The sequence below is a fragment of the Cupressus sempervirens genome, chromosome 7 (genome assembly GCF_028749045.1).
Source record: "Cupressus sempervirens isolate cs-2001-9-10 chromosome 7, ASM2874904v1, whole genome shotgun sequence".
Classification (NCBI taxonomy): domain Eukaryota; kingdom Viridiplantae; phylum Streptophyta; class Pinopsida; order Cupressales; family Cupressaceae; genus Cupressus; species Cupressus sempervirens.
This window is the reverse complement of record NC_143124.1, coordinates 139,447,515-139,462,787: the sequence shown is the minus strand read 5'-3', so window position 1 is coordinate 139,462,787 and position 15,273 is coordinate 139,447,515. Positions and strand designations below refer to the sequence as shown.

Genomic DNA, 15,273 nt, shown 5'->3' with positions numbered 1-15,273 from the left:
AAGGGTGGAGGTGACAACAATTCCGCCCGATGAGGATCGCTGCACTTCTCTGGCCTCGCCAGACTTCTCGCTTCACATTTCCATAAAACAACATACCCTGCCTCAATTTTTCCTCAACTTCTGCAATCAATCCCTCAAATTGAATCAAACCTAAAATCCTCTACCAATAATCCCAACAGTACAATGGCGGTAGTTCTCGAAATGGTGACAGTCACAACCAGGCACCTGCGTGTCTCAGACAGGGCTTCTACCAAACTGCTCTATGGCATATTTGTCGAACAAACTCTGGCAAGCAGCTCTGTGTCAAGACTCTGTAACGACAGGTTGTTCTGTGTCCACCACAAAAATCCTCTTCCACTCCCTCGTTTTGAATGAAGACCCCAAATCATCCCGTGCCAGAATAGTTTAACGATTGAAATTTTCTGACTGCCGATCAAAATTTGACGGAGTGAACCATTTGCCGGGCTGAACAGGACACTTCCCGGCAAAGGAACCCCAGATAAGTAGCCTATCGGCTAATTAAATATAATTCATTGCATAGAGATATTCAAAAGAAATTGTTGATCCACCAAAAAAATGCATGGTATTCGAATTAAATTTTAATACAGTCAAAGAGGATGTAAAATGACTGGAATTTTTGAAACAATTCCAGTTTTTCTGTTCGAACTTATAAGGATCTAGAGAATAGACATCATTTGTAAACAGCAGCATTTTAACACGAGACTAGTCTAGAGAAATTAAATGGGTACATAACAGAAGAATTTCCGCTCCATATCTGTTGTGAAAACAATTCATACACTTTTTCAGTCGGATGTGCAATATCCCAGAACACATACGCACTTGTATCATTGCAAAACAGATCCTCTGGATTCGTCATTCCACATTGTACTTGTGCATTGAACAATCCTGATCCACAGCATGCTGACTTTGTATCCTTGAATCCTGCATCCCACATTAATTTACATACTTTACTTATATTGTTTCACTAACTAGATTGCTGAAAACATTAAAATGGGAGAAATCATAGGTTTCATGGACTCCAGTATGGAGTGTATCTTACCATAGGCTTCACCGTTTTGAATTATGTTCAAGAGATAATCATAAGTTTGAAATTGTATGATGGATAATCCAGATAACTTTTGGCTAAGCTGGGCCATATGTGACTTCACAGCAGTGTTATATGAAACAAATAGCTGGTTTTCCATGTCCAAACATTCACCTTGATTTGTAAGTCTTCGATAAGGATCACATCCTATTGGTGGAGTAGCCACTACAAGGACTTTTTTTGCCCCAGCCTGATACAGCCTCTGTCAAATCACATTCCACTAGAGATGTTATTCTTCTATAAAATGATAGGCCTTTTTCCAAAAGTAGATGTAAATTTAAGCTTTTGAGACTTACAGCTATGTACTGATCAAAATTGGAGATCAAAAATGTGATAAACTGTTGAAGAGAAGTGGTGTTTTGGAGAGTTGTGTTGCCTACGTAGGAGGTAATATCGTTTACTCCAATTGAAATGCAGTATATACATTTCTTAAGGTAGGATTTCGCCTGTGCAGCTCCAGATGTGTGCGTCTTCGTGAGAATAGAAGAATAGTGTTCAAACTGATCTACTTGGCGACCCATTGTGATAATATTCTGCGAGGTTGACGATGATCATTAGAATGAATGCATAAGTTTTAGTTAACATCAATACAACAATATTGTGCAAAATCCTGATATATTTGTGTTGGGACAAAAAAAATATTTGATTTGATTTCAAAGCTAATTTAAAGGTAGCTAATGATAAGTACTATTGTAGCCAAACCACCTCCATGTGAAGGATTCCTTCAAAGTGAACAAACAACTTCTGAGCTCTTTTATTACAAATGGTTTAATCATAATCTCAAATATCGTTAGATCTGGAATTTGTCAGGTGCTGGACTTGTACTAGGATTTTATTCATCTTGTTTAGCAGAAAAAATGAAATCTCAAAATTAATTTAATCCCAATTTCACCAGAGTTGGAATTGACAAATCTTTATTTTGGATTAAAATGGAAATTTGAAATTCACAATTCAATTTCAATTTGATGCATCCAAAATGAAGATTGTTTTTTCAAAGAATTTGTTCCTACCAATTTCAATTCAATTCCATCAAACAAATGAACTTAGTGTACAGAACTTTTAAAAGGTATCCAATATTGACAGACAAAAGTAATCTAATCGTGGTCTACAAAACATCGAGATAGAAATGTAGACATATTTCCAAAAAAGCTTTGCTATTGATCACGAATGAAAGATCTTATCTTATTATTTCTTTAAGATAGAAGTGCATACATGCCAAAGAAAACTCTACTAGTGATCATGAATGTAAAACAAAGTTGATGTTAATGAGTTAAGCTTTTCTTAAGCTGCAAAGTGCAAAAGTGAAGTTGTGTTCATTTGACATCCCCGCCATTATTGGACCTAATGCGACTACATAACTAAAGAATTGCTTTTTTAAAAAGTGTAGTGATCAATAGGGTTTCTGCATTGTTACGGATTGGGGGTCCATAGATTGTTTCGTTTTGTGGGTCGGTGATATGCTGTGAAAAATTTTTAATCTCTTTTTATTAAAGGAAATATCATACTAGTTGTCTGTATTTTTTGTTTCTATATGACAGATTATAGTTTTTGAAATTGAATCGTTTCTATATTACAAATTATAGTTTTTGAAATTGAGAGCTAAAAATAGGAGCTGATCCATGTGCAGGATGCTGATCCATGTACAGGACACTAAAAAACAGCTAATTAACAGATTAATTCATTAAATTTATGACTTGTGCACATTTAAATTAGAAACTTCCTTTTGCTATGTAGGCATGTGGAGGTGATTAATTCATCGAATTTACTCAATTGTTAGAGTCTGACTCAAATGTGTTTCTAGTAGATGATTATATCTCATATGATTATCTTTAACAATTTTAGTAAAATAGATATCTCTTAACACTTGCCTATTGGTCTAAGAGGTTTCTATTTAAAACTCATATTCCTATATAAGAAAGAAGTCAAATCATTAATTTAGTATAAAATCTTTTTAAAATTATTAAAATAATTGCAAATCTAGAAAATCAACTTGCCATCATCAAGCAATCTAGAAGTGAAACAAAGATAAGCAACCAGGTTTATTATATAGAAACAGAAAACAAATGACATAAACAAACAACTACAGAAGAAGATCTCTCTTAATTCATGTAATTAGTGCAATTCTAATTAAAGCTTTTATAGCAAAACTCAAGCACACAAAAACAGAGGTAAAAACTGTGGTAGTTGTGAAGAATATAAATAGAAATATTTCTATCTCATACCCAACATTGAATTCTTATGAAGATATTTTGAAGAAAGGTAAGAAAGGAGAAGAGAGGAGACCTCATCAGCTGCTGTTGAGTCAAGCAACCCACTACCTCCTGATGCAAAATTTATACCTCTGTTAAAATTTGCCCTTGGCTCTAGATATGGAGGACTAAAGGGAAGCCCCAAGTACGTAGCTGCACCATAATCATACGATACAATCCTAATAATAATTAAGAGTTCTGAACTTGAACTTTGATAGTAATAATAAATCATCTTGTAGGGACTGCATAGCAGTCTAAAACAGAAAGACCTAATGTATTATTATCCATACACTATACACTTCCATTCATTTTTCCTTTCTCCGTTAAGTACCTTAAAAACAAGAGCATCTAAATCTTCAATGGAAAATTGATACCAACCGAGAAAGTCGAAAGTGGTACGGCCATTGGTAAAGCGACCAGTTGGGTGGGAGTAAAAGGAGATGCCATAAGGTGTGAAGTTTGCACGGGCTTTACTGTGAGGAATGTAATTATTGTTTCCTGCATCTCCTAACGAATCTCCAAACACAAACATGGCCGGCACATGTGTTGACCACGACGAATCTTAAAAGGTAGCAAAATGCGACAAAACATGTAAAGGAAGTTGGCAAAATGTGTATATTAAAAAGGTGATAATCAAATAAGGTATACATTAAAAGTTTTGCATGTGATTAATAAAGAAATGTGTCTTTGGCGGCAACTTGACCGTAAATACTGACTGAAAAGACGTGGTATTTAATTTTATTCTGCCAGTTCATGCCAAGTGTAAAAATCTTGTGGCAGATTTCAAACAATAGTGAAATTTAGTTTTCTTTGTGGGTGCTCATCTAGAATGAAAGAAACTACAACAGAATGTATGATGAAATTTTTGTTTGTTTTCTGTAAAATATATGGATTTGAGAAGGGTTCTTTGATAGCAAAATATAAACAGATCATGTAATCTTTCTTTGGATCTTTGGCATACGAAAGTTTAGTTTTTCATTAGAGGTAATCGGCTGTATGGAATAGGTTGCAGGCGCAGGTCTTCATGTGACATTTCTTTGCATAGGTCTTCATTATGTGACATTTCTTTGATGGTTTCAATCACACTCATTTGTTGTTTTATTTCATGTGCATGCTCAAGGTGAAATGGTGATATCTCTATCATCAAATAAACAAAGTTTCTTTTGGAGCAAATTCATAAGGGTTTTCAGGTAAAAATAAAAAAGGGGCAATGGCTGTTTTAGGTATGTCGTCTTTATATTGGAGCTGTATATTCAATGATTTCCCACTTACAGTCTCAAGTGCTTGAATTTGTATAAAGTTGAGGTTTTCTTCTTCAAATCTACAATACTGTATTTTATAAAGAAGATTTCTTTCTTTTCTCAACCCCAGTATGTTGAACAAGTTTGGGATAAATAATGGAAGCCCTAAAATGTTAGTTTGAAAAAGAAATGCTACCAGAGAAATTTTTTGTTTCGGGTTTAAAAGAAAATGTCATTTTCTTTTAAAAGAACAAATTTCTGAAAGGGGTTTGAAAGAATTATTATTTTTTGAATTGCTCAAGTTTAAAGGAATATTTTTTATCTTCATAACAATAAAATGATGTTCGAAATTCAAAAAGGGAAAAGCACAGTCAAGATTATTTTCTTTAGATTTTCTTTGGAAACCCTAAACAAAATTTTGTTCTGAAAATAAAAGTAAACAAATAGAGTTTTTTGGAAATCACAAATAAAGGTTTCTTGTCTTCATAACTAGTTTGAAATAAAGATGGATTCAGAGGCATTGTATGTTCAAACTCGAAACACTGAATGAAAGTTTAAAAACAGAGGTAAAATGGTTTTCTTATTGAAGGCTAAATGATTTTTTTGAAGATCTTTTTGAGGGTATTAAACCCAAAATTCTACCAGCACAGTTTTGGATAAACAGGAAGCTATGGATTACAATTTTATAAGAGAAGGCCAGATTCGGTTTGTAACTAATTACAGTTGGTTTTTTCAAATAAAATTTTTAAAAGAGGGTTTCTTAACAACCCTAACTAGTTCAGTTGGTTCCATGTAACTGAACAATTTCGAAATTCATCTCTATTTACAGAGATCATTTGTAAATTTGAAAATGTGAGAGTGGAAAAGCATTGAAAGAAATAGATAAAGATTTGTAAATGTTCTGAAAGGAAGATGTGTTCAAAAGCTATATTATAAGCTTGTATACAAGTATAGATGCAACGTATATGTTTGTATGTGTATGTGTATATGAGATTGTAAAAGAACAGTAAGATAGAGAAAGGGTTGAACACCTTGAGCAGTACTTTCTGTTGATTGTAAAAGAATTTGAAGCAATAAAGATAACAGCTTCACGGAGTGGTTTTTCTCCCTATGGCAAATCCCGTTTGAGAAATTTTGAGGGTTTCCCACTCGGCAAAATCTGTGTCTCTTCATTTTTTGAGTTGGCATTATTCTGTTTATAATGAATGTTTATATTTCAGTATGATTTAATTACATTGATACTGCTATAAATTGTGAATTAAATTTACTAAAATCAGATTGTGGGATAATTTAATAGTGTTTTGATTCACTCCCCCCTCTCAGAACCCTGATACTTCCAACAACATGAACCCCTTTTCCAGCTTCCACAAAACAACTGATCATCCATAGCACAACTATAATACTTAACATTGAACTCTTCGTTATAGCCGTTAATAGCCAAATATCTCAGCTATACTGTTCAATCTCAACCTCAAGAACTTGCCAATGAGAACAGGCTATAATATAGTTAGAACAAAAGTTTTTGAAGTAAAAGTCTTCTTTACATATATTCAACGATCAAAGATACTATTATTGACTATTCCCCTTTTCATAAGATTGAAGATGCCAAATAGAACTCTTATGATGTTGATGAGTTAAATATACGTACTCTTAATTTATTGCATGGTAGACTCTAGTATTGACTTTAACCTAAAAAGTAGGTCATCATACATCACCCCTATTTTCAGAGAAACACAAAGCATTTGTTGATAACATAGTATGTGAAATAAAGTCCGTGTAGGTTGTATTCAATGTACGCTATAGTACTCTAGGTATCTTGTATACTATTTATGTGTGCTTTCTAGTGGAGCTCAATATTTTATAAATATTTTTCACCTTTTCTTCACTTTGATTATAGTTGATCTTATTGATTTATTTTTCATGTTGCAAATTATATACCATTTCAAGGATTGTATAATTCATAGCCCAAGTTGATTTTATGGTTGTGATCAAATAAAAGAATCACTTATTGTATTTCTTTGTTTTGGCAAGAAATCATAACTTGTCATCTAAATCGAAGGCTCCAGTCTCAAAATGGATTCTTAGGGCTTACTCATCACATGACAATCCTTATTAATGGATCCTAGTTTTGATTTTCCTAAAAATCTATGAGATATATGATTTTCTCATATATCACTATAGCTAAAAATGATGAAGCATGTATTAGTGTATGATGCGCTGATAACATCAAGATCATTCTCAAAGTTGGGTGAGGCATCTCTATAATAATACAACAATCAAATTTCATTGCTATGCGGGGAAGGCATAATATGAACATAGTGATGAGTGATAAAGAGAAACATATCACTATGACCTTCAACGACCATCGATATTCAAAGAAATAATATTTTGGTTTTAGTGGTTAGCAATGAGATGGGTGATATTGTTATATCATATAGTGATCAAGTTCATCGGTGACATAATAGAAAGAGTTTATGTTGCAATGATCATCGATGAAGTTAGTTGATCGCTATGTTCTACAACAATAAGGTAACAAGATTTTAAAAGGGGATCACTATGTACTATAGCTATAAATCAAGAGTGATCGTAGATTGCACTTGGAGTAATAGAGACATAGCAATGAGAAATGTGCTTTTGCATATCACTATGTTTTATAGAAAAAGGATGAGAACTCGCATTGAAGATAAAAGATCATGATCGCTATACCCTCTAGCAAGAACATCTACTAGAGGTCACAAATATAGGATTTTTCGTATAGTGATAAGTGATGTGGTTATCACTATTGCTATAGTGATAAATATGAAAGATAAAACAAATCACTATTTTAAGGGATGAGACATAAAGATCAAAGATATACATGTATTTTTTGCCAAAAGATATAGGGTAAAAGTGCAAAGTTGTGTCACCTTTTAGACTAACTTATCAGAATGACTGAATTTGAGTATTTCTATCTAAAAATTAATTTTTTCCAAACATATAATTTAGATAAATTCATTCTAGCTAAGCTATATATGGTCTCACACTTTTCCAATTGGAAAAGGTTATTAAATTCATGTTTTACATTAGTTTATATCCAATTACTAAAGAAATACAATTATTTCATAAAAGTGGCATTTCAATAACTCTTACTATGTTTTATGATTTTTTTTCAACATATAAACACCATTTTATCGAGCTCAAAGCCAAGAATATCCTCATATAGAGTTTATAGTGTCTTAATTAAATATAGTATATTGTAATTTAAAAATTCTACAGGTACGTATTTTAACATTTGAAAAGATGTCAATTTTGAGAAAGAAAAAAATATTAAATAATATTTAAAAAAAGTTTTAAAATATATGATGTTCTAGAGGAGAGAGTCCTCTTTTAGAATGTATAATTTTTCTTTAGATTTGTTTTGAAAAATGTGGTGGGAGATGAAAACTATCGATTTCAGGTGAGTTCAAATTTGACTCATTATAAAAGAGAAAATACAGGTCTAAAGCTGATTTTTAATTTTAATTTTTCTATCTATATATGTTATCTATAACATAGTCTAAGATCAAAGGGAAATAACTTTAGTTCCATCTAGTTTTGTGGTGGGAACTAGACCCTTAATTTTCAGCATTTTTCAGCAGCTAAAAAATTATCTATAAAAATTAGTAAAATATATCAATTCTTATTTCAAATAATTATTAAAAATTATAATCCTAAACTTCATCCTTTTCTACACATTTCATTAGTTTAATTCATTTTCAAATTCAAAATAACTATACCAATTTTATGTCATTGAAGGTAAACAGTTATACTTTTGTTAGCCTTTTCTTTTACAAAAGGGTGACACATGTTTGTGTTTTTACCCTATAGTGATTGAATATTTAAATATATTTTATAAGGCAGGGAAATAATGGCAAGAAGTGATTGCTGACAATCTACATTGTATTACAATGATAAAAAACTTTATGGCTTTGATTCATGCAGCAAAGTTAATACACGAGGATACAAGATGTTTTGTATTAAAGAGGCAATCATTCCTTGTTCTGAACAAAGAGAATTTCATAAGAGTTATAAGGTTTTCTATTAATATACAGAGTTTGTAGTGATACGATTTAGAAAGAGTTTTCAAAAAAGTGTGGAGGGTTCTAATTCAACACAGAAGAGGAAAGTTGAGAAGGTGAAGAAGAGTAAAGTTGAGAATAAACATAAGACAAAGGATGAAGTTCCTCCCAAAAAGCTAAATGAAGCTTTAATTGAAGAGATGGATTTTCTTGGACCTAAATCTTGAAGAAGCAAGTTCGCCTCTCCTACCAAATTGGAAAACAAATATAGTGAGGTAGGAGATGTTATAAGCTCTTCCTATACCATTATGTCAGAAGGAATCATGAAGCACCTATTTTTCACCCATGGGAGATGAATTTAGGAAAGTTGAATGTGTTTAATGTATTTGTGAATGTTAAAAGTTATCATCAATAAATACAACTTTGATGATACATGTATCTATGACAATGTGGGGGATAAATTTATGGAAATATCAATTGCTTCTTTCAATGAAGTTTTCAAATTAATAGATGGTCTCACAAAGAAATGATCATTCACCAAGTTGAAGAATGAATATGAGAGGTCAGATATTTCCTATATGTAGTGGAAGCTAATGTTGCACAAGACCATTAGAGAGCCATTGACTACAATAGAGAGACCTCTATTTAATATTAGCATGTTTAAAACATACCTCAATATGACATATTAGTCTCATGGTCAAGTGGGAGGAATGGGAGTCCCTGATTTAATAGAGATTGAACCTATGGTTTTAGCATCAAATATTCAAATGTTGGAGCTTGGACCCTATGATTATGTAGAGTATGTTGTTGACAACATCCATTCTTCTTTTGTTAACTTTAATGAGATTGAATAACCTACTTTCAAACATTATTCTTTTCTATGATTCTATATTAAAATCAATTAAGAAATATGCAGCATGATAATTTAAAATTAAATGTCCAGGAGACTAATGGTGAAGAAAAACCAATACAAATGTGGACTTCAATATGGGACTGTAGATATAATGCCTTCTACTACCTCACTTTTTAGGATTACTTTGTCTAGCCCCTGTATACTTTGTTTGGGTGTTAAACTTTCCCTTCTATCAATCCTAACATCAAGAGGTTTTTGAGACCTAAGGATAATGGGTTGGGGGAAAATATTAAACATAATTGGGGTGATTGGTATGCTTATTATTATATCACATGTTTTAGAGTTTTTGGGTTTTAAGAGAAGCTATATAGCTTGCTAGTCTCAATACATGACATAATTACATACCTATAAATTGTAAGGAAAATGTGATCAAAGTCCAACAAAAAGAACTTTGGAGGGAAGTATAGGAAGCACACTTTTCTCTGTGCTACTTTGTCTTTTGGAGATTTTACAATTTATGCAACCAAGTCTTATGATAAGATTGGGGAAGAATTGCTAAATGAGTATCACATGTACACTATGGATCCATGGACCCCTTATGATCTTGAAGGATATATCCATGCCTATAGAAAGTTATAGAAACTAGGTGACTATGTCCATCATGGAATTGAATATGAAGAGAGTTTTAAAAATATGGAAAGGCTGGAAGTTCAACAAAAGTTGTAGGATCAAAACAAAGAGCTAGAAGAGCAGATATAGTAGGCACTAGAAAAATTCAAGAATGACTTAGAGAATTTTCTAGATTCCCCCGTTCTAGTCACTAGGACTATGGATAAGCTAGCACTTCAAGCACTTGACCATGATGTTCAAATAGTTGACGGAGTAAATGCTAAAAAGGATGAAAGACTCCTTGAATTTAGCAAGTTTGTAAGTGATGGTGCCTTTGTCAAATCTAAAGAATTTATTGCTATTTTGTATAACCATAGAGGGAAGATGTTGAGGTAGAATTTCTAGCACATTACTTCTGAAAATGAAAAGAAGTTGATGGCCAATTTAATAGAAGATAGTTAAAAAGAAGTAGAAAACATGACTCTAGCTAGAGGGAGACAACTGCTCAATGAAGCACAAATCATGGTTCTAGCAAGATGGGATTTAAGTGCATCTTATATCTTTTAGATCATGATCAAATCTGGAAAGAAGCATATCAAATTAGATGTGAAAGGTCTAAATGATGTAATCGTTGGTTCCTAATTCATTGAAGATGAAAGATCTATCCTATTATGGGCTCTTTAACCTCCACACAAAAGGCCATAGATCATTGATATTGGTCATGCTTTTGGAAATTTGATGAATGTATTGAAAGTAGGGGTAAGAGATGCTAATAATCAAGAACTATGTAGGTTGACATGGCCCTATTTAAACAAGATCAAATGAAATAGGTATTATTTGAGAGAGAAAATTGGAGAGCAATGTATGAGAGCTTGCTTAAAATAGAAAAGCCATAGATGTAGCCCATGATTCAATCATTAGATGATGCCTTGAAGAGTGAATTGAAGAGGCTACAAGAAGAAAAAAAAAGGTTGAAGGGTGTTTTTTTTATTTGAAGAGAGATATCTAGCTCCATATTGAGAAATCATTCAAAATTTTGCTAACCAGGTTAAGACAGGTTTGGGATCTGTATAATGCATATAAACCTTTGACCCTAAAGCATAATGAGGTGTACAAAAAATTGGTCAAGGAAAAGAATGATCTTGTAGAGGATGAAGACATCCAAGAAGAAAATAAATCGATTAATGATCACAACATATACACGCAAGAGTTTAAGACCACTTTTTAATTAATTGAAGATTTGGTAATATAGCATGGAGTCCTATCATGGCATGATGCAAATGGAAAGATAATTGATAGGGAAACATGGATGGGGATGTGCCATGTGATGTAGGATCAAGCCCTAGGAGTAGCCAAGAATGATGACTTGGAGATGACAAGAACAAGCAAAGAGATTGAGAAGATGATCAAGTTGGAGATCAAGGTTCATGAGTTGATTGCTGACACAAACCTACTTAAAGATGAAAAATACTAGGAACATATCAAATAATGCAATGAATTTATTGAGGAATCATCATTAGATTATTCTCATTGAATATTTTCTCTTATAAACTTGTTTTTCTTAAATAACAATTATTATTAGTTGGCTTGTTATATTTAATTTTATAAACAAAGGGTGACACCCTTTAGTTTTGTAACCAATTCAATGTTTATAATTAATAGGACCAAATTCAAAAATAAGATCATAATAATTATGAACATATATTTTTCATACACATATTTTATAGAGAAAGTCGATCCTCTTGTCTACTTCATATTGTGTTATCTGTATGCACCAAATGAAAGAATTTGAATTTAATACATGGGTTTCATACAAATCATTTGATATTTTGGTGATATCATTTTAGTCTCATGCATTTTATTTCCTTAGATCAAATTTCAAGTTTTCTTTAATTGACTATTTAGTTGATTGAATGCAATAAGTTATTTCAGTGTTTGTAAAATAGTAATATTGTATTGATAAATCAATCTTCATTACTATCTTATTGGGATCTTCAAGGGAGTTAAATTCAGTAAGAATTCATGTTAAAATTTACTTAAGTATTCAACACTTCATGCATCATTAAAGTGATAACAATTTATCTCAAAGGGATTTTTTGTTTGTCTTTGAGGGTTACTTTAAACATTGTGAGTGATTGATAGAATAATGGTAAAGGCTCCATTAGTTAAGGCACAAGTCTATTGATTATTGTTTTGAATCTTCATACTGATTGAAAAAAGGACATACATCCAAGTGATAAAGGTCCTCAAATCTATTATACATTTATCAACTTTTAAAATTCTTAAAAGATCCAAGTCTCACAAATTATCTATTGACATTACACTCAATTTTTTTAATTAGTGACACACACTTAATCAAATGGTTAGAAACTATCAATCTTATCTTTCAGTTTGTAGTATTAACCAAGTAAATTAGGCTCTATTGAGTTCTATAGTTGCTACTAAGTTCTAGGAATAGTATTTTGTTGAAGCTGAATAGTATCAACCAAGTTGGTGATTATTAGTGTAAATCGAGCTTCATAGTGTTTACCGAGTTTCTTAGTGCAAATTGAGTTCTCCATTGTTTACCAAGTTCATAGCTTCAGTGTTGTTAATCTAGTGTTGACCAAACTATGTAGTGTCAACCAAGTGATTTAGTTTATACTGAGCTTGCAGTGCTAGTGTTGACCAAGCTCTGTAGTGTCAACCAAGTGATTTAGCTTATATGTCAAGTTTCACAATGTTTACTGAGTCACTAGTGCAAACCGAGTTCAAAGTACTTGGAAGTAATTAGTATGAACCAAGTTTCTACATCTACCAAGTGTATGATGATGTCGAGTGTTGACAATGGTTGCCGAGTATTAGAACTTCACTGAGTGTGTCTTTAAAGCTCAAGCACCAGTAGTTGGGCCAACATTATGTAATTTGGTGAAAGTTGTATTGTAGTCGACTTTCATGAATTGTAATTTGGATTGGTGTATATGTAATGTATTGTATCACATCCAAAAATGTAAGTAATTAAGAATGGTATAAGTATAAAAGAGAAGAAGTGTGAAGGCTACAAGTAGTATAAGGAGCAACAAAGATTGATCTATCACAACAAGGTAATCATTACACTACAAAGGAATCTCATTCAGAAAATTAGACTTGGAGATCAGAGATCAGCCATTGATTCATCCTAATAGGTGGAATAGTTAAATCCTTTCACAAGGTAGACTTAATAGTCTTTTGTAAATCTCTTTACTGAGTGCTTAATTCATTGTATTTTTTGTAAATCCTTTTACAAGGTAGACCTAGTAGTCCTTATTGCTCTTAACAGGGAATATCATCAAAAGTGATCATTGTAAGCCTTACTAGGCCAATTTTATACTATAGTACTAAAGCTTGTGGGTATCATCCCCACCCTAGTTTTACTTTCTATTTAGAAGTTTTTTGGGTCACCATATTGTGTGTCAAAGTGTTATGAGTGTTTTATGCTTTCAGTTCCTCATGCATGCAATTAGATCCAAATACATATGAAGGATTAATTGATGAAATAAGAACAAGTTTTATTGGTTCTTGATTCACCCCTCCCCTCTTAGTAACCTAGCCTATCTTATATTTCTAACAATTGGTATTAGAGCTTTTTGGTTCTCAAAGAAAAATTTTAATAGCTTGAGAAAAGATCTGAGGCAATGAAGGTATTCAGATTTGAAAAGGCTATTGAAAATGAAAAGCTAGATTTGGAATTAGCTATTGGGAAACTTAAGAAAGAAAAGGAGAAACTCTCTCAATCCTTGAAAAGAAGAAAAGATCTTGCATTACAAATGAATGAAAAACTCTACATTGAAGAAAGAATTGAAGATATTTATTTAGAAAGTAATTCAGATGAAGCAAATGAGGAAATCAACAAACTGTTAGAAAAGAATGGTAACCTTTAAGAAGAAGTTAGAAAGATGAAAAGAGAACAAAAAATTTAGTCAATAAGATTGTGTGAAGTCATGGAGGAAAAAGATAAGGCAAAAGAAGAGATAGAAGGAATGAAGAATAAAATTCAGCATATATCCCTTCAATAGGAAGACTTCAACGATCGACTTACTAATGAAAATAAAGAAATTATGAATCTAAGATTAGAGAATGAAAGATTGAAAAATGATCCAAACACTAAAAAGAAAACCAATGAGAGGATTATGAAATCCCAAGTAGACATGAATTAGTTGAATGATAAAAATCAATGTAGACAGAAAGGAAAAGCATGAATTGGATATATAGAAGAAGGTGAATCATCCAAGCAAGGAGCTCAAAAGAATCAAAAGACTACTTGCAAACACTATGGTAAGTTAGGTCATACATTAAACAAATGTAGGAGTAATGGTAAAGCTAAATTTAATAGAAAATGTTACAATTGCAATAAACATGGTCATAGAGCTAATAAATGTAAAGAAAAACCTAAATTTAAAGGCAAATGTCACAAATACAAGAAGCATGGGCACAAATATTTTGAATGCAAAACCAAGATATTAAACCCAATAGAACAGATTGTGAAAGCTATATTTGGTTGGGACTACAACAGATGGTGCAGATGTTACTACTATGGAGAATTTAGACACATTGGAGTAAATTTTGTGAAACATCACATGAGGATAAGATAGACCACTAGAAGATGTTTTATTTGTATAGAACATGAAAACCTTGCCAATAATTGTATGAATAGTGGAAGAATTGAAGATGAAATGAAAGCCAAGGCTGATAACATCATAGGCATATGAGACAACAATGGATTCTGAAATCTTTTGAAAATGCAAATCGAAGCCATGAAGCATGTGTCACTCAAGAATCAGGTGACTTAAGAATTTCTACTTAATCTCCCACAGGGATAGCTGGAACTAAGATTCTAAACTAGACATCTTACATTAGTTCCAGTCAACTACAAGGAAAGATCCATATTAGCATTCATGATGCAAAGGGATCAACGAGTATTTAAGGAAAATCAAGACCTTACCAAGATAGGTTGGGTTGCAAGACCTTGATGAGAAAGGTCGAGAGTAACTAAGTCATTATGTGGACACCAAGTCATGGATGACTCTATTGAGCAATAAGATCAAACCGAGTGGAAGACAATTTGTCACTGAGAAAGTGAACGTACTAAGCATTTATGATGATTGATAAGTGAAATTTTTTTAAATAGAAGAAATCAAATTCATTTGTCACCGTGAATTTT

The 15,273-nt window shown here is 32.2% G+C and overlaps 1 protein-coding gene across 2 annotated transcripts; it reads right to left on the bottom strand.

The window, feature by feature from the left end:
* Nucleotides 1–557: 557 nt before the first annotated feature.
* LOC149545902 (GDSL esterase/lipase At2g23540-like) lies at nt 558–3,692 on the bottom strand. 2 transcript variants are annotated; one of them, XM_089794509.1, is made up of 4 exons: nt 3,389–3,692; nt 1,486–1,638; nt 1,061–1,307; nt 558–942 (listed from the first exon to the last, which is right to left on the bottom strand). In XM_089794509.1, the coding sequence occupies exons 1-4, from the start codon at nt 3,584–3,586 to the stop codon at nt 713–715; spliced, it is 828 nt and encodes a 275-aa protein (XP_089650635.1). In that variant the 5' UTR covers nt 3,587–3,692; the 3' UTR covers nt 558–712. The 2 variants fall into 2 exon arrangements, with proteins under 2 accessions (XP_089650635.1, XP_089650634.1); XM_089794508.1 differs by having other exon boundaries at nt 1,402–1,638; nt 3,389–3,691.
* Between the last annotated feature and the right edge of the window lie 11,581 nt (nt 3,693–15,273).

Coding starts and splice junctions, on each gene's coding strand:
- LOC149545902 (XM_089794508.1), bottom strand. CDS start 3,586: ATGATTTATTATTACTATCAAAGTTCAAGTTCAGAACTCTTAATTATT. Junction 1,639..3,388: donor ACTCAACAGCAGCTGATGAG/GTCTCCTCTCTT, acceptor TCAACCTCGCAG/AATATTATCACAATGGGTCG. Junction 943..1,060: donor TCAAAACGGTGAAGCCTATG/GTAAGATACACT, acceptor TGTGGGATGCAG/GATTCAAGGATACAAAGTCA.